This window comes from Leptosomus discolor, chromosome 1, assembly GCF_034619465.1.
Source record: "Leptosomus discolor isolate bLepDis1 chromosome 1, bLepDis1.hap2, whole genome shotgun sequence".
Lineage (NCBI taxonomy): Eukaryota > Metazoa > Chordata > Aves > Leptosomiformes > Leptosomidae > Leptosomus > Leptosomus discolor.
In genome coordinates this window covers 29,508,713-29,529,338 of record NC_141391.1, presented here as the reverse complement: position 1 = coordinate 29,529,338, position 20,626 = coordinate 29,508,713, and the positions used below count along the sequence as shown (strand labels likewise).

At 45.6% G+C, this 20,626-nt stretch overlaps 1 protein-coding gene across 1 annotated transcript; it reads right to left on the bottom strand.

Moving 5' to 3' along the window:
- Nucleotides 1-475: 475 nt before the first annotated feature.
- Nucleotides 476-18,818, bottom strand: TMEM272 (transmembrane protein 272). Its single transcript, XM_086481926.1, has 4 exons — nt 18,761-18,818; nt 10,901-10,960; nt 4,459-4,541; nt 476-838 (listed from the first exon to the last, which is right to left on the bottom strand). Exons 1-4 carry the CDS (start codon nt 18,816-18,818, stop codon nt 476-478), a joined length of 564 nt encoding a protein of 187 aa, XP_086338052.1.
- Between the last annotated feature and the right edge of the window lie 1,808 nt (nt 18,819-20,626).

Genomic DNA, 20,626 nt, shown 5'->3' with positions numbered 1-20,626 from the left:
TGTGCCATGCAAGGTGGTCTGAATACAGCCCTTTGTCTCAGCTCCCTCACCTGTAATGCAGGGACAGTGACATACCTCAGCAAGGCTGCAGAGATGTTCAGATCCAAGTGAAGAGGACAACATGGCTACTTTTATAGGCAAATATGTACTGTGCTGAAACAACGTAGGGGGACCTGGTTTTAGAGAAGTTTGCTGTCTGCAAGAGCTTACTCCAGACAGAATATTCAACGGTTAAAAAAGGGATGCAGAAGTTAGCCAGAGTGCACCCTGGCATCTGTAGCAGCAATTTTACATTGACTATGCCGTATTCCAGCTCAGCTATTTCCAGATGGAACTGTATTTTACAATTTCCTCTTGCAGTTGACTGCTATCAAACATATATATAGTACAGCAAAGATGTACACAAGAGTGAATTATTGCCTCTTCTTTGTTGTACACTCTTTCCCAAACATCTGGGGCTTTATTTATGTGGCATTTAGTCTTCCTCAGAAGAGTATCTTTGCCTGGAAAAACAATATATGCAGCAGCTACAAAAGATAAGGAGAAAGAGAACAGTATGGCTAATAATGAGAACACCAACAGCAAAAATGTACAGGGTTTTGTCACAGTAATCCTGAGGCTGATGGAAAGGTGGGATGAAATTTGGCAGGTACACGGAAAAAACCCAGTAGTTCCCAAGAATGAACCAGAGAAAGAGGAAAAGGCTGAGGGTTAGATGGATGTAGTACTTGTGAGCATTCTGCCTCCAGGGATATTCGTCGTCATCATCATCATCGATCACCACAGACTTGGAAAGCAGCTGCCTCATCCTGGTTGAGTCGTACAGCAGGAGAGTCACCTGGAGGCGTTGGGGGAGAAAACGGAATAAGTAAATTGGCTGCAGAAAGTCTGAACATCTTCTGACCACTGCCAGCCTTGGGGCCAAATTAAAATTGGGTGTGGGAAGACCGTGTAAGAGAAAGCTGAGGAGCCATAAATGAGGCAGATCCTGCTGGAAAGTAATGCATTTTTCTTTACAGTTTATTCGCCAGTGAGATTTAGGCCAGGCGTTGGAAAAAACTTGCCAATGGTAAGGATGGAAAGGCATGAGAACAGATTGTGTAGGGAGATGGCAGCAGCTCCCACACAGGAGACTTTTAAGAACAGATTAGAGTAACTGCTAAATGACTTAAGTAGAGTAGTTCCTGCTCCTGTAGCGTAATTGTGGAGGGTGGATTTGTCTTTCCTAACTCTATTTGCCATGGCTATATAGGTGAATCAGCTTAAATAAAATTACAAAGGATCTAGACTTCGACCTAAACCCCAAATAAATTGCTTCAGATGCTTGGAATGATTCTGTGACGTTTTCTTCAATTAAGCGTCGTTTTCTCAGATTGCTCCATTCCTGCTTTCAGCCAGAACCAGCAGAGAAATAGGTGGAATACTATGATACTGTGGGGTTAGGAAGGTCTGGTCTACAGGGAAATGCAGTAGGACACATCAGTGATGCTTAGAAGATTTCTAGTTTAGTCTTGGCAATACAAAGTATGTAGGTAGGTTGACTGCAGTGTAGAGAAGCTTTCGAATTTCTGTTCCGTGAATGACTTTCTTAATTTTGGTAGATTTATAGGAGAGGGATATACAGGATCCAACAAGGATTTGGGCCAAACATTGTGAAACCTGTGGTATCTTGCTACACCTGAAACACTTGGCCCAGTCCTCAAGGCACTAGCTGTTATAATCACAACTCCCCTTTTTAGGTACTCAGGTTCCCGTGCAAGCCTCCCTGCAGTGAGATGTGTCTTTGGAAGGAGACTCTTAAGAAACCAACTGAGCAAGAAGCTGCCTCGTCCAACCAGGAATGAATTTCAGAGGGAAAGGTAAAAGATGTGGATTTGTAAGTGGCTATGGGGAGGGATGTACTATCCAAGCAGGGGTTCTCAGCCATGTTCTCTTTCCCAGAGTGATATTCTGTGGTCATTTTTCTGCTTGAAATGAGAGAAGAGCACCCCTGGTTTTACACTCTGCCTTCTCCATTAGTCAGTGCTTAATGGTGAGAACACTGGCTAAGGAAAATTTGTTTGGGTATGTGTTCTGCCTGGTTCAGGTTTTAGTCCATGTGCCCCATTTTCTAGAGGCAAGGCTTAGCAAGAGGATACAGGACATCCTGGGAAGAGGATTCTCTTGCTCTTCCATGTAAACCTGTTCACTTATGTATATATTATTAAATATTTGTTCACAAAACCAGCTGTTTTTCTAGCCCAGATATTAGTACCAGTTCGTGAGAAACAGAGATTAAAAGTCCCAGCACCAATGTAGGCAAAAAAATGGTGTTTCCACTGGACGCCTCACGTCCAGCTGAGCACTGTAACTGGTAGGCTTGTTCAAACTAGCAGAGCATCTTCTTAGGTGAATGTTTATTTTAGGCAGGCACATGACACACAGGAGGGATAAACCTACCTGGCCAATAGGTCTGAGGTTTCCATATGGGGACCTGTGACCTGAAGCTCTGTGCAGCTCATTAGCTTAGAGGTGAGCTCAGCACATAGGCAGATGCCTGTACTCAAGCATCACCAAGCTCAGCATTGGGAATGGGGTTAAATGGCAGATGAGCATTGGTTTTGAGGAAGTCAGAGAAACTTCACAGGTGGGTTTACAGATCCCATCTGCATCTAACCAGATCAAGCACTATGAGATGACGCGAGTTAGGCCAGTCAAATTCTGAGCAAATGTATTGCCAGACTGGAAAATAGACAGTTCTGCTGTCAACTGAAGCCAAATTCTAGCCATTATTTGACATCAGCAGGAATATTAACTGGCCCACTTACCGTCTTATTTAGGGTGAGAATAAATGATGTTGAAGCAAAAATAGTTAAGAAACAGTCAACATTTTTGATGAAGGCTTTGGTTCATTAGCCTGAAAATTTCCTTTCAATTCCGCTCTAATCTTTTCTGAACTATTATTAAATGAACCTTTGATTATACAGATAAGTCCACTGATGTGATCAAATGACTAAACATTTGCCAGTAGGACTTGTAGCATAGCAAATTCCTTATAACAAGATTAAGCCCCTTCTTTTTTTCTCTCCTTTTAGTTATTCACTGACCAAAGGTCCTCAGGGGGATGATTCACAGCCCAGTGATGTACTGCGGTTCGATTACCACTGTGTAAGAGTGCAGGGGCTGCAAAGACCTGCAGAAGAATGTTCGTTCTGTCCACCTTCTTTCCATCCTGGCAAAGAAAAGGGGCTAGAATCATTATCAAAGGGGAATGTAGCTAGCTCCTGTCTGCAGCGTCTGCTGGCTGCAATATGCAGTGCTGTCAAGTCAGAGTCTAGCAGGTTCCCTTTCAAGGGATGGGCTGCCTGTACTGAAACATTAGGCCACAACTTGTCAGGTCCACCCTGTCTGCTCTGCCGATGCTGGGCTCCTGGAAAAGGTAGACTGGGTGCTGGGTTGCTGCTGCCCTCTTAGCAATGCAGGACGGCCAATGCTACCAGTACAGACAGTGCCTCCTGCAGAAGCACTTGCTGTTTTCCACCCTTCATGCCCTAGCAATGCGGTTCCAAAGCTTTTCCTTCAGCTCTGCCCCTTTTCGTTCCTTTGGCATGAACATCATTGGGACAGCAAAAAACAGTTTTGCTTAATCCTGCTGAGAAGCCTTAAAGTAGCTCTGCAGTCTGTTGTGACAAGCCTCTTTGTGCCCACTAGCAGCCAGTTAACACCGTCTGCAAAGGGACTGTCAGAACGGGGTGATCCTTTACCCTAGAGTCAACGCAGAGTTACAGCTATATAGTGACCAGCGCGTAACACAGATATGGGGGTGTCTCTACTCGTGAAGCAGACAGGCTAGGGCTCAACGAAGATATAAGTGAGCACAGTCCACTGGAAGACAGGGAGTTGTGATTAGAAAATGCTGAGCCTAGATTAATAAGCCCTGCTGCTATGCAAGGTTATATTTACTCTGGAAGGAAGCCATGCTGCTGCGTAGTCATTGGTTCTGGTCAGGTCAGAGTGGGAGTAAATTGAACTTGGGAAGGACTATGTACAAACACCTGTAATCTTACAGTATTCTCAAAGCTAGGAGAGTAACTTCACTTTTTGTCCAGGCTGTGTGTCTGAAAATGATGGAGAAAGGTCTGGCAGGCTTGGAGGACTGCTTGTGGAAATAGGACTCATTTACCACAGGCATCCATGTTATGTAGTCATTTCCCTCAGTAGGGGTGGTAGCACAGATGCTGTGATGTAGGAGAAAGTCACACCACAATGTGTGGGACAATGCTGAATGCTGAACGCTGAACTCATTAGCGTCTCACTTGATTGACGGGTGCTTTTAGGTGCTGGAACAAGCACAGTTCAATCCCGATAGATCTCTTCAGTACTGCATGCACATAGCTGTCTGGAGCCATCATTATGTCTTAACTAGCAAGTCAAAGTCTAGTCACACAAAATATTTTTCACACACAGAAGGCACATTACCTTTAAGCTGCCAATCACGCCACCCACCAACAGATATAATGGAATTAGTGGCTGAACTGGGCAATCTTCCAAAAACTTCATTCCTGAACAGAAAAAAAATAATGTTTGTTATCTCAAGTGATCATATAGTGCAACAAGCTGTAGAGTGAGAACTAAAGATGCTGTAAGTGCAGTGTAGTGCTTAGACCCAAGACTTATATTCAGCACCTGTTGAAATGGGGGCTGAATTACAGGGTATTTTCATGTCCCACTGCAGGAGTGAGGGCATGAACAAGCAAAAGGCAGGAGAAGGAAGAGAGAGCGCAAAGGTAACAACAGCCTTACTGTTGTTCTGGCATTACTGATCAGAGCCATGTACACAGGTCATTAGCTTCAGCCACTGCACCTTTGTTAAATGACCGATTGACTGAGCTGGACAGGAAATTTTCATCAGCAGTAGAAAATTCATTAAAAATCAAAACTGTCTGTGGAAAGAAGGAATTCTGGTAAGCTTCTCCCAGGCCTTTCCTGCTCATTAGCTCCTGTGAGTGTGGCATGTTCCTGAGTCAGATGCCTCAAAGCTTGGGAGCCAGCACCCGTGGGAGCGCCTGGAACCATTTTAGCTTCCCAGGCAGCTGATAGGGAACCACAAAAGCTCAAGTTTCCAGGCTGTTTGGGTTGCTGGAGGCTAAAAGCATTGGTTGTTATGGAGCCAGGGATCCTGGCAACCCTCAAATCTACTGCTAGAAAGAGAAAGCTGGTTAAGTTTTAGGGAAGGGAGTGTATGGCAGTATAAGGATGTTGCTGGCAGTAGACACTGAAGCTTGTGATACAGGTCTGTGGCAGTGAGACTCATCTGTCCAAATATAGATGTCTGCAATGCAGGCATCCATGTCTGAACTAGTTTCCTAGACTCTCTTTGTAGTCAATAGAGGGAAATAGACACTTGTAAAATTCAATTCATCTCATCCTAAGATAGGCATTTAAAATAGGTCAGATGAGTTGGGCCCTGAAAGTGGCTCTTTCTCTCCATGGCTATACAAGGAATCCAGACAGCCAGCTGTAGAAATCTAAAGTTAGCCAAGACGAATCCCCTGCCTAAATCTCTTACCCAGTGGTATCTTCAGTCAATTTTAAAGTGTTCATTACACTATAATTTTATTGTTATTGATCCCAGTTTCAGGGCTTTTACTGATCAGTTGCAGAGGACAGAAAGGATTTTCTGTTTTCTTCTTGTCACATAAGCCATTTTCAAGGAGAAATTTTGGCTATTCTCTGAATAATTTCGTTATGTAGATGCAGGATACTGAGAGCAATGTGGTGGTCATCTCTCAGGTTCAACATCTTGCCTCTATATTCAGGACTACACTGAACAGGAAGGACCAGGAAAGAGGTACCGGTGGGTTTTGGATTTTTTTTCTCTTCTTCTGTAGCCTTAATTCTCTTCAGTGTGTCAGTTTGCCCACCAAATCTGCTGCAATTGCTCATCCAGAACATTCCTGATGTTCTGCACCTCTCCTGTGCTTTTTGCATAGCGTGATACAGGTACTCTGGATTGTGGTTGCTTGCTATAGACCTTACTTTAGTCTTAGGATACAGGGCAGTGTTTTGTGATCTGCTGTGTGTAAGGCCGATGGAGTTCAGTAGACGCCTCTACACTAAGTATTTGTTACCTTCTCATAATGGAAAAGGGCTGGACTTAGACGGGTTTGGACTCTCTCCCTTTTTGTCCCCTATTGCGAGGCTATAATTTTTTGTCCATTTTGCCACTATGTAACACTGAGACCTGCTCAGACTCACGACTTTACAGGGGTGGGCAGCAGGGAAATCATCATGAATTATATCATTTTCAGAAAGCAGCTGCCAGGGTTTCCGGAGTCCTTGGCCCTGTAATAGCCTGCCACACAAGCAGCTGGCCAGGGATCTCAGGGAATATATTTCAGTTTAGGAACCTAGGCAATTGCTACTTCCAGTGTGTTACTGAGATTTTGATTTGAGGCCAAAAAAAAGTAATCAAGAAAACATGCCAATTTTTTTCATGGAGCTATAGTTCTGTTTCCCAGCCAAATCTATTATGGAGTCCTTTCATATATGTAACATGACAGCAGTCAGTCTTGGGAAGGATTTGAATGACAGGCAGCGGTACTCTGTACATTTCGGGAGAAAATTGCAGGCAGATATGACAGCAAAAGAGGAGGTGAAAGGGGGTAATGCAATAGTAACTTAAAAAATACAGCACTATGGGTGAATAGGAAATATGGACCTAGTGTTGACAGATGGGCACTGATATCTGTTACAGTGAAATCTAGGCATAGACATCATGTGCCAATCAATTCACACACAGCTCGTGGCTGATTTATTTGGGAACATCAAAACTAGTAGAAGAGCATCAGTGCTAGCTTTTGTTTCCTGTGAGCACCAGATATGCTTTCCTTTGACTGTTAATCGTGGGATATATGGACCGTGAGAGATCAAAGCTCTGCTTCTAGTGCAATGCTCCCTGCAAGCAGAGCAGTCTGTGGTTTAGAGTGAAGAGCAATCAAGCCTGACCACGACACAGACCAGCACATGGGTCCAAATGAATAAACCAGAAACCTTTGCAAGATCAGGGATGTCAAGGATGTCCAACAGCTTTCACAGCGTCCAAAGGAAAAAAAGAGATGGGGGGCTTGGGGAAGCAGAGGTACTTTTGCACATTTTACCTCTTGGCCACCACAGAACAACACTGCAGTGGGATCCAGGACACAAAGTCCACCCAAGTGGAAAGAGCACTCGTGAGCAATCAGGATATGAGCTTCCCTAAGGACACCATTTTGGGAAGTGTTGTGGCACGGCCCACAACGGATCACCACTACCCGAGTGTCCTTGTGACTCACGATTATCTGTGAGACGAGGGGTCAGGATAAATAAAAGCAAATACAGCATTGGCCTCATTTTAGCTGCTGTGCTCTTCTCAGGTAGCTGAAAATGGCTGAAGTGCATCCCATAGTAACGGAGGACTGCTGTATAGCAAGGCTAGTCTGGTGTCCGGTGCTCGCTCCCCAACTTCTCGTCTAATACGATGCAGAGGACATAACAGGCCAGGCCATTTTCAGTTGTTCCTAGTGGATGACTGAAGCTGCCATCACTTAGGGCGGATCTCAGTCGGGTCCTGGACTGTGGGCTTTACACTAGGATCTAGGTGCTGCAGTGGATTTATCTCAAAGTAATTTCTTCTGGGCACCATTTTATATAAGCACATCGGCCAATCGGAGGACACTCACAGAAAACGGTAAGTGTCTGAAGGACTGAAATGCAAGGAAAAATTATGTCAATAACAACTGCTGAAGAGCAAGACTGGCTCCCACGTAAAGGTACAGAGTATGAGAATAGGCTTCAGACAACAGGAGCACTTGAGAGTTGAGGAATTATTTGGTGTAGATATAAACATGAGGAGTAGTACGGGGTTAAATTTGAAGAGGGGAAAATGTAGACTGCCTATCGAGAAAGCGATGTCATCAGCTTTCAAATGTGATTTAGCCGCCCCTGGGGAACACTGTGTATAAAGGTAGTCTGGACAACATACAAGAATGTGTTATTGGGAGCAATTCTTCACTGTCCCAGAAACTAAAAAAAAAAAAAAAAATTCTCAAAAAAAGTTTATGAGGTCCTTCTATAGCTTTGTTTGGTTTTGGAGTGTTTAGTGAAAAGAAAGGGATCATCCCTACCAGTAAAAGTTATAAAGCTGCTAAACAATATGTGTCTTTAATGATGTCACAAATCTGGAGCTTGGAAAATTTGCTGAGTCCTTTTCATGTATCTTGACTTATACTGTGATTTACAGTACTTCCAAATTTTAGAAGTGTATAATGTTAGTGTGTAATTATTGCCAGGGCTACCAGTTGTTCATCTCTGAGTTTTAAGAAATATTATTATCATTTATTTGTTAACATTTGAGAATATATCACTGTTTTCCTCTGCAGAAAGCAAGGGCCAAAATGACTGGGGGCACATCAGCAAGTTATTCTCTGAGATCATAGTAACGGAATGTTATCAGAAAATCAGAGGCTTTTGCTTGGATAATAAATATATGTATTTTCCTTGACATTTCATTTTCCTAAAAATGCCTTTGCAGATATGTAGCTGCAGAAAACCAATACCCTCTGACAACACCATATTACAGTGACATTATCTCTTAATTTCAGTAAATTGTGGAAAAAAAAGGGCTCTACATCTGATGCAGGATATACCCAGAGCTCCAGGCTAATATCTTACCATATGCTTTCCACTTCTCACTGATCTTAAAGATATTATGAAATGTTCCTAGGAAATAATATTTATGAGTGGTCAGATTCCAGCCCTGGATTCATTTCCAGAAGGCTGACTGTCAATATGCATGCAAGCTGTACCACACTTTGAGTTATACCTTCCCACCCCTATTCCACAGCTCAGGCGTATTCAGCCTGGGGAAAAGCTAAAGCTAAAATCCTCTTAAGGGATAAATAGCAATTTTAAGTCATGGATAAGCGTAAAAGCCTAAGTGTTGAGATGTAACAGTTCAGTCCATTTCCCTACTTCCTAATTGCTCCTTAATCCCTCATTAGAACTCCCTAATTCCTAATTAGGACCTCCTAATCAGAATCCTACCACTGGTACTCGGAAAGCCCCGGATAAAGGAAGCAGCACCGACCTTTAGTTGAACACCTGTTTTGTGGGTTTGGCCAACTATAGGTGCCAACAGGCTAGGTGTCCTGACTCCCTTAGAACTCATCTCATCTCAATGCAGACGCCTAAAAGAGCATATGGGACTGTCACTGTCAGAAACGCCCATTTTCTTAACTGCCTGCCAGGGCAGCGCACAGCGCTTAGCTTGGTTCCAGGTGTGTACAGCCCAGATCTAGGTGGGATGCATCTGGCCCAGAGCATCTGCATGTAGAGTTCATTTGTACCATCTTTCATGAATAATGAAGCAGAATGTGAACAACTTCTCAAGGACACCCATCTGGAATGATTGTAAGGGCTCTTGAGGACAGGACTTAAAATTCAAAGTGGTCTGGATACACTGGAAAAAGATACCCAAAATCTGCGAGATGACAGCTGATAAAGATGAGCACTGTGTACAGGAGAGAAAACTTCGATGTAAACAAAAAATGAGAAATGTCTGATAGGGAGCAGCACTGCCAAAAACCATCTGGGCTTACAATGCACCATAAACTAAATTGGAGCCAATCAGTTGGTGCAGAGAGAGCATCTTTCATTTTGAGGTGTGTTTACAGGAATTCTGCATGTTAAACAGAGGAGCTGATTGTTCTGCACTGCTCGTTTCTCAGGTCTCAGCTGGAGTCCCATGTTCCATCTTTTTTTTTTTTTTTTGGGGGGGGGGGATAGTTACATTGGCCAGAAGCCCAAGGAGGGAGGCAAAAATGCCAAAAAAGCGCTACAGAAACAGTGACCTGTGAGGTCAGGATAAAAGAAGTAGGTTTTTGAGAGCTCTGGGAAAAAAAAGAGAAGATTGAGTGAGGTTGTAATAGCAGCCTTCAAACAGTTCAAAGGTTTTCTTGAGTAGGATGGTGACCAATCTGTCTTTGTGACCCCAGTGGGTAGGACAGGCTGTAATCTGTTTAATTTGCCATAGGGAAAATTTAGGTTGGATATAGGGAAAAATATTTTGTCTGTGAGAGCAATAAAATGCTGAAATAGGCTCCTTGGGAAGCCATGGAATTTCCTTGAGCAAGGGCAAGTCAGACATCTGTCAAGGATGCCGTCAGCATGTGAGCCTGTCTGAAAGCGGAGGTGGGCTGGTGTCTCTACTGATGTTTCTCAAGTGGGGGTCACAACCCATGGGGGGGATGTGAAAGGCCCAAAGGGAGCAATGAAGTGTTAGAAAATGCTCACTTGTTATTTTTTTAAAATCTATGTTGTTAATGGTAAGGAAAAGGTGATGCATAAGAAAAGAAGAGCCTTACACAGTTTAAAAATGTATAAAATTCTGCAGCTCAAAGGATTTTCCTTTCCTTTCTTAAATATTTGATCTTGAAATGCTACTTGCAAATCCAGCCTTTGGGAGGTTATACAGAGACAGATCAGCCAAAAACCGGGTCTCACTTTCAAGAAGGTGGAGAAATAGCAGCCTGGATCATCTCTTCTTCCCTTCCAGCCCTACGCTTCTAAGATTTTTGCAGTGCAGTTAATACAGAGGGATCCTGATTAATGGAATCTCTTCATGTGTCAGATTCTGAGCTTCCTCCCACAGACAGAGCCCTGTACTGAGGTAAGACACTGGAGGGGTATTTAAGACAAATAGGGTCAGAATTCAAGCACATGCAGCGTGGGCTGGGATTCTGTCTGAAGCTAAAGTAGCAACACACAGCTTTAACAGTTGGAAACTTTGAGTTTTCCAAATCCTTTCTCCCACCAGATGTGTTAACCTGCCACACAGTGCCGGGAAGTTCTTGGGTTTAAATTGCTTTAGTAGTCAACTTACCTATGAAAGTCATGGACAGTGGTAAGGCAAGGAAAGCAAGGAGCCCAAATATAAAGCATGCTGTGAATAAGAAAAGAAAGACAGTGTTATTGGGGCTGGTTGAAGTTTAGAGACCAGCTTTACAGATGCTGTTTATCCATAAAGTTGCGTAGCAGGAAATGCAGTGTGCTCAGTGAGGTGCGAATACAGTGTTTATGGTGCAGCATTTGAGATGATGGGACAAGCAAGTGGTTTATCACTCTCCCAGAGCTCAAGCTTCCATTTTTTAACTTGTACACTGTAAGTCCTTGTATCGGTGGAAAAGCAATGAGACACACAAACTGCTTTTGTTGCTACCACTTCTAGCTGTCTTATTGCAAGGGCAAGGACGCAGCCACTGCTGCCTTAGCCTGCCTCAGCTGCAGGGGCACTGCCAGGTGACTGTGCAGTAACAAGTAACTTTGCATCAGCTAATCCATGGCAACTGATGAGCCGTATCTGTTTGCTAAGCAAATAGCAGCTTTAGTGCCATTCCACTTAGTTTTCACTGATAGCTAAATAAACTGTCTTTATTGCAGATGTGAATAGTTTCTGGCTGGTCCAACTCCCTGACACAGCTCAGCTCATGAACACAAAGGCAGCAGCCCGGCTGCAAGGAGTGAGGCTTGTCATTGGGATAGATCAGCTTGAGCTGCATGGAAGGATGGTCTTCAGCCTGGAGAAGAGAAGGCTCTGGGGAGAGCTTACAGCAGCCTTCCAGTACTTAAAGGGGGCCTACAGGAAAGGTGGGGAGGGACTCTTCATCAGGGAGTGCAGTGATAGGATGAGGGGTAATGGTTTCAAACTGAGGGAGGGTAGATTTAGATTAGATATTAGGAAGAAGTTCTTCACTGTGAGGGTGGTGAGACAGTGGCACAGGTTGCCCAGAGAAGCTGTGGCTGCCCCCTCCCTGGCAGTGTTCAAGGCCAGGCTGGATGGGGCTTTGAGCAACCTGGTCTGGTGGAAGGTGTCCCTGCCCATGGCAGAGGGGTTGGAACTGGATGGTCTTTCAGGTCCCTTCCAACCCAAACCATTCTGTTATTCTTAGGGGTGCACATAGACTGTTCCCACAGATGAGTGAATCTGAGACGCTTAGTTATTCCCTAGAGAGCTGCTGCTGTATCTGAGCCCCGATATTTTCCCAGCACAGCCTGATGCTGCAGAGGATGAATGCTTACCTTTGCAGAAAGTGAGAAACAGTAGCATCAAGAACGGTGTGAGCAGCCTGTCTTACGAGAGCTGTCACCTCTGTGCCTAATCATGAATGCCTGGCAATATTAAAGTGAAACGCTGCCCTGCACAATGAGAGTAAAACATAATGAGGACGTTCTGTGGCTAGCGTCCCTGCAGACTGCTTCTCAATCTGCAAGTAGATGCCTAAGGAGGCAAAAGGGCGGTAAGCAGAGGTGGGCATAGATGGCTGGGAAGGGCATGGATAAGAAAAGGAGTAGGATGTCTCCTTGGATGCTTATGAAAAAATTTTGGAGCAAGCATCTGGGGCTGGTTTGGGACCCGTCCTTCCCCAGACAAACTGTGTCACTCAGTTCCCTGTGCCGGAGAACGGCAACCTCTGCGAGGCAAATGGCATCCTCCTCGCTGCGCAGGAGCGGGGACACTGCCAGGACCCTGCGTACAGTACCACCCTGGGAAACTGCAGTGCTGCCAAAATGTCACCCTCGGGGTGCCTTAGAGAGAAAGGGAAACATCATTGCCTCCATTTTACAGAAGATGAAACAGACAGGGGACATAGGAGTGGCATCAAAATTCAGGGCAGATCCACCAGGCTTTCTGACTTGCAGGCACTTTTCATGGGAACACACCATCCCCCACACACTCTTGTGTTTTCTCTGCAGAGAACGAGGATCTTACACTTCATCACTTGAGAGCCATCTTTCTTTCTCAGAAGTAACGTGTTTGTTATCACTATGAATTGGTAGAGACTGAAAGTATTTTTTGCTGAAGAAAGCACTTCTGTTCCTTTGTGCCACCCCCTCCTCCTCTTCGCATTGGCTGGTCTCTGTCTCACACACACACATTTTTGCTCAGGCTCTCCTATCTCTTGAATGCTGTACAGTACAGAAATTCCTCCTCTGCTTGAATAGTGTCCTACACTTGACTAAGCTCTTTCAAATGCTGACAGCCTCTCATTAGAACAACTCAGCCTAGAGCCTTCCTTTTCACCACATATCACATTTCATGCTATGTCCTCTTGCTGTTACATTATCGAGACTATTATTTTCGTATTCGGAAGCGATGGTGGTGTAGCTGAGTTGGGCTTCCAACGCACCTATGCACGTCACCTGCAAATAGCACCCATAGCCGGGACAACTCATTTATCTGGTATCCGAATGAGTGCAGTTCAGGTCTGCAGGAGCTGCATCGACTGCCCAGTGTTGCCAGAAGTCCTGTCATTGTGGCACAGCTCTTGGAGGGGTGTCACCCCTCTGCCTGTGGTTTCATAGCCGCCTCCTGTTTCTGCCCTTGCTGCACAGGCAAGTACTCAGGAGCCTGGTAGGAGGAGGCATCATGTCATTTCTTAATCGTGCAGTGCGTGGTCTGTCTGACCCCCGGGGAGGGACGCTGCAGTAAGCTCTGTAAAAGGCTTGTGGGGGGTGAGGGGGACACTATGCATATGTGGGGCTGCGCATCTGGCACGCAGGTGTCTGTGTTTGCTTGTGTCTACCATCTACCCGATAGCTTAATTTTGGAGGGGAGAACTGGGAGGTAGGGACCACTCGGAGCTCAAGAGAAAAAGATAATGGTTCATTAATTCCCCTCCCAGAGCAGTCGCTGGGAATGTATTTACTCATTATCTCCCCATTCAGCTACAGCCTCTTAGGTCTCGAATTGGAGGGGCAGATGCATAGTCTGGGAAGGCTTCCAGATCCATGTTTAACAAAGTGAGACTCTCAACAATTGACTACACAACTGGCAGGGCTCCGCAGCCACTCTCAACGCCGCTAGCAGCACTAAAGACTGTTTTTCCCAAAACGTGTGGGGTTTTCACAGAAATGCTGCTCAGTCAGGACACCGCACTCTCTGCCTGGATTTGTCTGGGTTGTGCTGCCCCATTCTGGTCCGAAGAAAAAATTGCTCAAGAAAAGGTGATTTGCTGCAGGCTGGCACAGCTCTGCAGAGAGGACGCTGCTCTCTGTGCGGTTTCACATTTGGGGTTTGTGATATTTTTAAGATGGTGATACAACCTCACAGGCTGATCAGAGAAGTCCCTCGACCTATTCCTAGAAAAAATAGCAAAAAAAGGGCTGGTAGTCTCTAAAAACACAGAGAAGGGTGGGGGAAGTGTTTCCGCGCATGGCTCAGAAGGACATCTGCTCTGTGAAGCTGGTGTTGGGACATCAGGCAGGAGAGCCCCTTGCTCTGTACCGCCAGGGCAGTGCGTGGTGGGGCACTGGTGAAGTCTTGCTTTGGGAGGCATTAGCAAATGAGTCCTAACATGCTGGGAAATGGGTGAAGGGAAGAGCTTGTGTCTGGGATCACAACAGAGGAAGAGGAGAGAAGTGGCTGTATATCTTGCACTTGAAATCTGTGGGCACAAAAGTCAGATCAGTGGGTGCAGATTTTGTGTCTCCTGCCCAGCAGGACAGTCAGCTGATACAAATCTGCTGTTTATCTGAGTTACTCCTGCCAGGATCTCCCCACAGAAGTAAATGAACTTGAAATTAGTGTTAACGTTACGGCTGGCTGTCATGGTCTCTCTTCTATCTGATGCCTGAGCCATTAGCCGTGCCTCTGCACTGCAGCTCTCCTCCCCTCCCTCTGCTACTCCCTACTTCTCCATCCCCAGTTGTGTGCCTGGCCTCAGGGCACGCAGCAGATGGATTGTCCTCTGGCATGAGGGACAGATCTGGAGGCAGTATTGGATGTCACACCGATTCACCTGTGAGCTCTTCAGACTTTATTTTGCTGCTGTGATTTTTCCAAGCACTTAGATGTTTCAAATCAGCTCAGGCTGCCCCCCGATTGCTTTGAAGATAGAGAAAAGTTTCTTTCTTTTCAGGTAAGAAGAATCTTCATGGGATTTTCAGAAGTGATTTATGAGTGTAAATCTCAACCTGCCCGCTCTCCTTAGGTAGTATGGTAATATGGCTGTAGTGCAACCCACTAAGTAGAGTGTGTGACAAGCTCCCTGATAATAAATACAGTAATAAATGAAGTGTTGTGTACATTACCATCACTCCGAAATGCTGTTTGTTCTATAGCCTGTCAGGTTCCTGATAAAAAAGGATTTTTTTTTTTTTTAAATGAGATGCAACCAGCTTCCAGACAAATTCTGCAGTTACTCCAGGATTTATCTGCATGAGCAAGCTGAGAAGCAAAACTCTGGGTGTAAACTCACAGTACTCCCTTCGGACGCCCCGTGGGAACGGTGGTCTGGAGGGGGCTGACTCTTAGCAGTCTGGGTGTGGGCAAGTTCGGGTCAGTTGCCTGGTTCTGGGACTGATCATGCCCTGAGGCAGATGCAGATGGCAGCGCACTAGCTTAGCAAGCAGTGTCACGGTGTGCTGTACAGCAGCACGGACACTGGCAGTGTAACAGGCTGGAGTGCAGACGGGTCGTAGATTTTTTCATCCATGGTATCTGCAGGCATCCCCTGCGGTATTGGTAGGGACTTGGAGAGAAGAAAGGATGCAGCGTGTGAGGGTGCTGTGGTGGCAAAGCAAGCCTCAGTGGATCTCTCTGGGGAACCGGCTCCAGCAGGATCATACATTTTTACAGACCAGGGATGGGTCTGCTCATGGGTTTGGTAGCTGTGGGTGCTGCGTGTCTTTCTGGGCTTTTGAGTGACAGGAAAATGTCGCTACCTCAGATGAGATATGCAGAAAAGACTTGAATGAACTAATTTTGAAGGAAAATAATTAAATCTGCTCAGCTTGGCTAGCCAACGGCCAAATGAGAGAAAATAACAGCAAGGTTTGAGCACTCAAAAAAGGACCTGTGAGTGATCCAACAAACTGTGAAGGCAGAGACATGAACTTGAGCAAGATTGCTCTGTCCATGAGGCTAAGTGCCATAGCAAGGAGATGTATTGACGGAACAGTCTCTTGGGACGAATGGCAGGAATCCCACCCCTGGGGTGATTTAATCCCTTGACCAAACTAGGTACTCAGCAGCTGGAAGATTCAGTGTAAGGAACAGCCATTCCCATGGAGGTCTCCAGTCCCAGTGCAAAGCCACTGCAGGAGGCAGGGGAAGTGTGATAAAACTGACTTGCAGACCAAATGCAAGCTCAGAGCCACCAGCTGTTTGCTGCATGCCATCACTGTTTGCTTCGACAAGGTTGTGTTACTGTGAAATAGTACTTTGGTACCCAAATAAGTATTCCAGCATCACACCACCTAAAATTTAATTTCCAGGTTTCGGCACTGACATCAGCAATGCTGCTTTCATCAGAACTGGTGTAGAATAAGGAAGTGCCAGTAATCTGGGAACCTTCAAGATGAGGAGGATGTAGATGTAGATGCAGATGTAGATGTGGATGTAGATGTAGGTGCTTTGGGGGTTAGGCAATATTGCCAAGTGGTTTGTCTGAATTTTCCTCTAGCTACCAAATTACAATTATGCCATGGTCTAGGTTCTGGGTTTAGCCCCTTGTAATTAATTTCCAGATGTACTGTTAAAACAAGATTTAGGCATTACATAAAGAACCACTAGTTTGCTTTACAGTAGACCCAAGGTAGTGGATTAGCCTGGGTTTTTTTTTTTTTTTTGGTCAGTTAATTAAAGACTGCCCTAATGTTCTGAACTTAAATTGCTGCACCAAGAATGGAAAGAATTTAAATGATGTTGCATAGGTAGGTTGACTCTTTCGAGTCATTTAAATATCAGGAGACCATAGGTACAAATGTGGGGTTGTGCTGAAATGCTCTTTGAAAAATATACACAGGATGATGAGAAAAAGTGAAATAAAGTGTCACTGTGCTTCGGGAGGGTTTGCATTTTAATGAACAGAAAATCAATTTTGGATGCACTAGCTGATCCATAGCTAAAGCTGAGCTGATTTTGAACTTAAATGTAATAACCTAAAGATAATGAGTTTCTTGGAATGGTATTTCTGAATTGCCTTACTCATGGGTAACTTTGTGGGTCCCCAAGAGGGTGCTGCTGGTGTAAAAGAGCATAGATGGGATCAGAACTAATCCCTTTCTTTACAAAAAAGTTTAGAAAGATAATTTATTTTCTCTGTTATCATTAAAGTCCCAATGGCCATTTAATACCAACAGGGAACAGTGACATTTTGCTTGTAACTAGTAGGAACAAAAGTTAGGGAAAATACCACTTTTGCCTTTTTTATTGTGCTATTAAGCAATGGACCCAGTTTCCCCCTGCACATCCTTTCTGTGGGGTGTGAGGGAGCCCACGCCAGCCCAGTCCCACTCCTGGGGACTCATCAGGGTGTAATGAGCGCACTGCATACTCCACACCCCTCTGTGTTCATCACTCCCCAGCCCTCCTTTCCCCTGGGGCAATGATGAGCACGAACAAGTGGGCCAGAAAATGTCCTCTCTTTCCCTGCCTGTGCCAAGTTCCTATGGGTGGGCCTGGTTTGAGCCCAGGCGAGGGCTGTCTGTGCCCCTGGCTTGCTTTTCTCTGAAAGGTTGTAAGGCGGCAAGGAGTTAAGTGGCTTAATCATTAATAAAAGTTTGTTCTGAACATTGAGAGCCTTTCAACTGAAGCCAAAAGCAGGAATATAAAAGACTCCAAAGTAACAACTCGAGACTGGCAAATGCCGCAATTAGTGTGGGTGAAGTATCAATTATGGTGAGTGGTCAAGGGGTTTTCTTATTCTCATATTTGAGTGGAATTAGGAATTGCTACTGCCTAGAAGTGAAAGCGAAAGGCGGAGTGAAAATGTGATGCAGTCAGCGGGCGTAAACTGCTTTAAACCCTTGGATTTTTAGCCCTCTGCCAATGACACTGCTTCCATGGTTGTACAAAAACCCACCCCTGAATCATATTTATCCCGTGCGTCTCCGCGCCTCTCCGCGCAGCTTGCATGGCCCCCAGCCCAAGTCAGCCTTCTGCTGCATTGCTCCTCGGAGAGCAAGAACCAGCCTGATCACCCAGCCTGGGAGCTGTCGACTCGTTACACCCCTCTGCATCCTCCAGCCTGGGTGGGACAAACTAGTTGCTTTAAAGCCTGAGTGAGCCCAGGCTGTTGTGCGAAAGACCTCCCTTCAGATAACTGATGCTTCCTACTCATAACATGGCTGCTTATGAGGGCTACCCATGCATCAAGTGGCTGTTGTGCCAGGGGCCGGGCAAGCGGAGGGAAGAAGACCCTGTTCCAAATGTCTCTGGGTGAAAGGGGGGCTATTCCTGACCATACTCTGTGCCCAGCCGCATGTCCCCATGTCAGCCCACAGACTGGCAGCAGTTTTGCTTTGCAGGAATTGCTCCTGGGGGAGTTTGTTCCCAGGCTGGATGCGGGAACCGGGTGGTTTTCCCTGCAGATACTGCTGCTGGACTACATGTAAGGTACCAGTTGAAACAGGAGACAAAGGCATTATATTGTTTAGGTTGTCTGCTGCAGCCCATATTTAGGTACTCGGTGGAGTTTCTATTTGTTTGAAATTTTACACTGGTCTGCTATAATCCAAATACTGCAGACAGGCATTTGCTGTCAGGATAGAGTTACTCTTGTGTGCTCCATCAGGGCCCGAAATTGCCTAGGAAAGGAAATGGCTCAGAAAGGAGAGAGGAAAATGAGACTTCCATAGAAGATTCAGGTGGGACTTGGTATCATCTTCATTCCTTTATATACCTGGCTGAGTGGCAGCGCTGCTTAAATACAGAAGATGATTACTACCAGAACTGCCTTACCGTTGCTGGCAATTTTAGATATGCACCGGTGGCAGGCTTTCTCCAGGCCGGCAGTCATTGTGAAGAGCCTTTTGGGGTGTCTGTGGGGATACAGAGATGAATATGGTTATGAAAAGTGTCTTTAACATACTAGATATCTCGACTCAGAGTCGCTCACACACTTCATCAGGCTTTCACTACCCTCAAAAACCTCAAAGCATCCGCAAATTCAGACACCAGCCATCAGCGTGGCAAACCCAGAGTCAGGTATGCCTTCCAGCAGCTTTGAGCTTGCCTGCTGGCGATGCTAGAGCTTTGGGGTCACAGGAAGGCTGGGGGAGAAGTATTAGTGCTGTCTTCCTGAAAACCATAAAAAGTTCTATCTGGACTTTGATTGCGGTTGGGGTAGGACAAAGTGTATTTAACTGTTACGAGAAAACCCAGCGAGACAGGTAAGGTTCACTACACAAACCTCTGCAAAAATTGTTTAGTGAGCAAAAATTAATTAAAGAAAAGGGGTGGAGAGAGGATGAAAATAGTTTCAAGGTCAAGGAGGATTCTGAAGAGGAGTATAGAATAAAAACTGCAAACCACAAGGAGCCCAGAACAAGATGCCTTTGATAAAAAAGTAGCTGGATTAGAAAGTAGCTCTTTGTAAAGAAGAATTTTTACGAGGTGGGGTGAGGGATGAGCAAGCAGCTAGGCATCCAAGGCCGGGGCATCAGACAGCACCAGGCAGTTAAGTAGCATCCAGCATCAACAGGAGCGTGGAAAGCTCACACTCAAACACACACATGCTCCAAGCCTCAGCCTCTGGCCAGGGTCACCACAGGTCTACCACCAACAACAACTGTGTGATAGATGAAGGTGTGTGTGTAGGAGGCCGGGATGGGGGAAGCTGCATTTCTGCACATACCTCAGATTAGCCTCTAAATTTCCTAATGATTAAAGAGCAATATTTTAAGCTTAGCCTCGTTCTGTTCTAAGCTGACATGAAACCCACCCTGGTGGGATTTCTCGTCATGCATTGCTGAGCCCAACTTGGCCCAGAGCCTACTAGGGACCACAGGACCCCAGACGTGCTGAACATAAAGACAGACTTGTACCACCCAGACGATATGTGGCCGTACCCCCCCTCCGTAGCCTGTCCAAGCCCTACCAGACGTGGCTGAGCAGAGCTGGCTCTCTCTTGGGAGCCTGCTTTCTCCTCCAAGCCCAGAGACCCATGAGCTGCAGCAGCACAGGACCCTCTGCTGCGGTGAGGAATGGGATGGGGTTTGCGCCTTCACGTTGGCGTGGCAGTTTCTATTTCCTGGCGGTGATGGCCATAATAGAGGCAGGTCTGGCTTTACCTGCTGGTGAGCAGCCGAGCAAGTAGCAGGGACTGAGGCTTTCGTGGACATCCCACCGGGTCAGTAACCCATGCTGAGACACTTGCGTGTAGCAGCCAGCCACCAACATGCGTATCCAGGCTTCTAGTGTGCATCATCACATCAGGTATTTCATTAATTTTAGCTCTCCTGCTCCAGCCCTCGTCTTCATACTATGCCACAAGCCTCACTTGATGGGTATTAACTGCTGTAATAAGCCTTGCAAATCCCAGTGGACATCTCCATCAATACTGAACGATGGCCTGGAATGAAGATTATGTACGAGTCCCTGATCTCAGGGAAGTGCATACTCCTCGTCCTGAACACATCCTGGACACCAAACCTTCTTCAGAAGAGCAAAAACTGTGCCTTGGGCTGCAACTATTGACAAATATTTTAAGGAAGGGAATAAGCACTGTTGCATGCTCAGGGAAAACAGGAAGGAGGAAGGGAAACTGGCAGTTTCCACAACCAAATGACACATTAATTTTAAACTTTAAAACTTTCAGTGCAGATT

Coding starts and splice junctions, on each gene's coding strand:
- TMEM272 (XM_086481926.1), bottom strand. CDS start 18,818: ATGACTGCCGGCCTGGAGAAAGCCTGCCACCGGTGCATATCTAAAATT. Junction 10,961..18,760: donor ATCTAAAATTGCCAGCAACG/GTAAGGCAGTTC, acceptor TCTTATTCACAG/CATGCTTTATATTTGGGCTC. Junction 839..4,458: donor GCGTGATTGGCAGCTTAAAG/GTAATGTGCCTT, acceptor CAACGCCTCCAG/GTGACTCTCCTGCTGTACGA.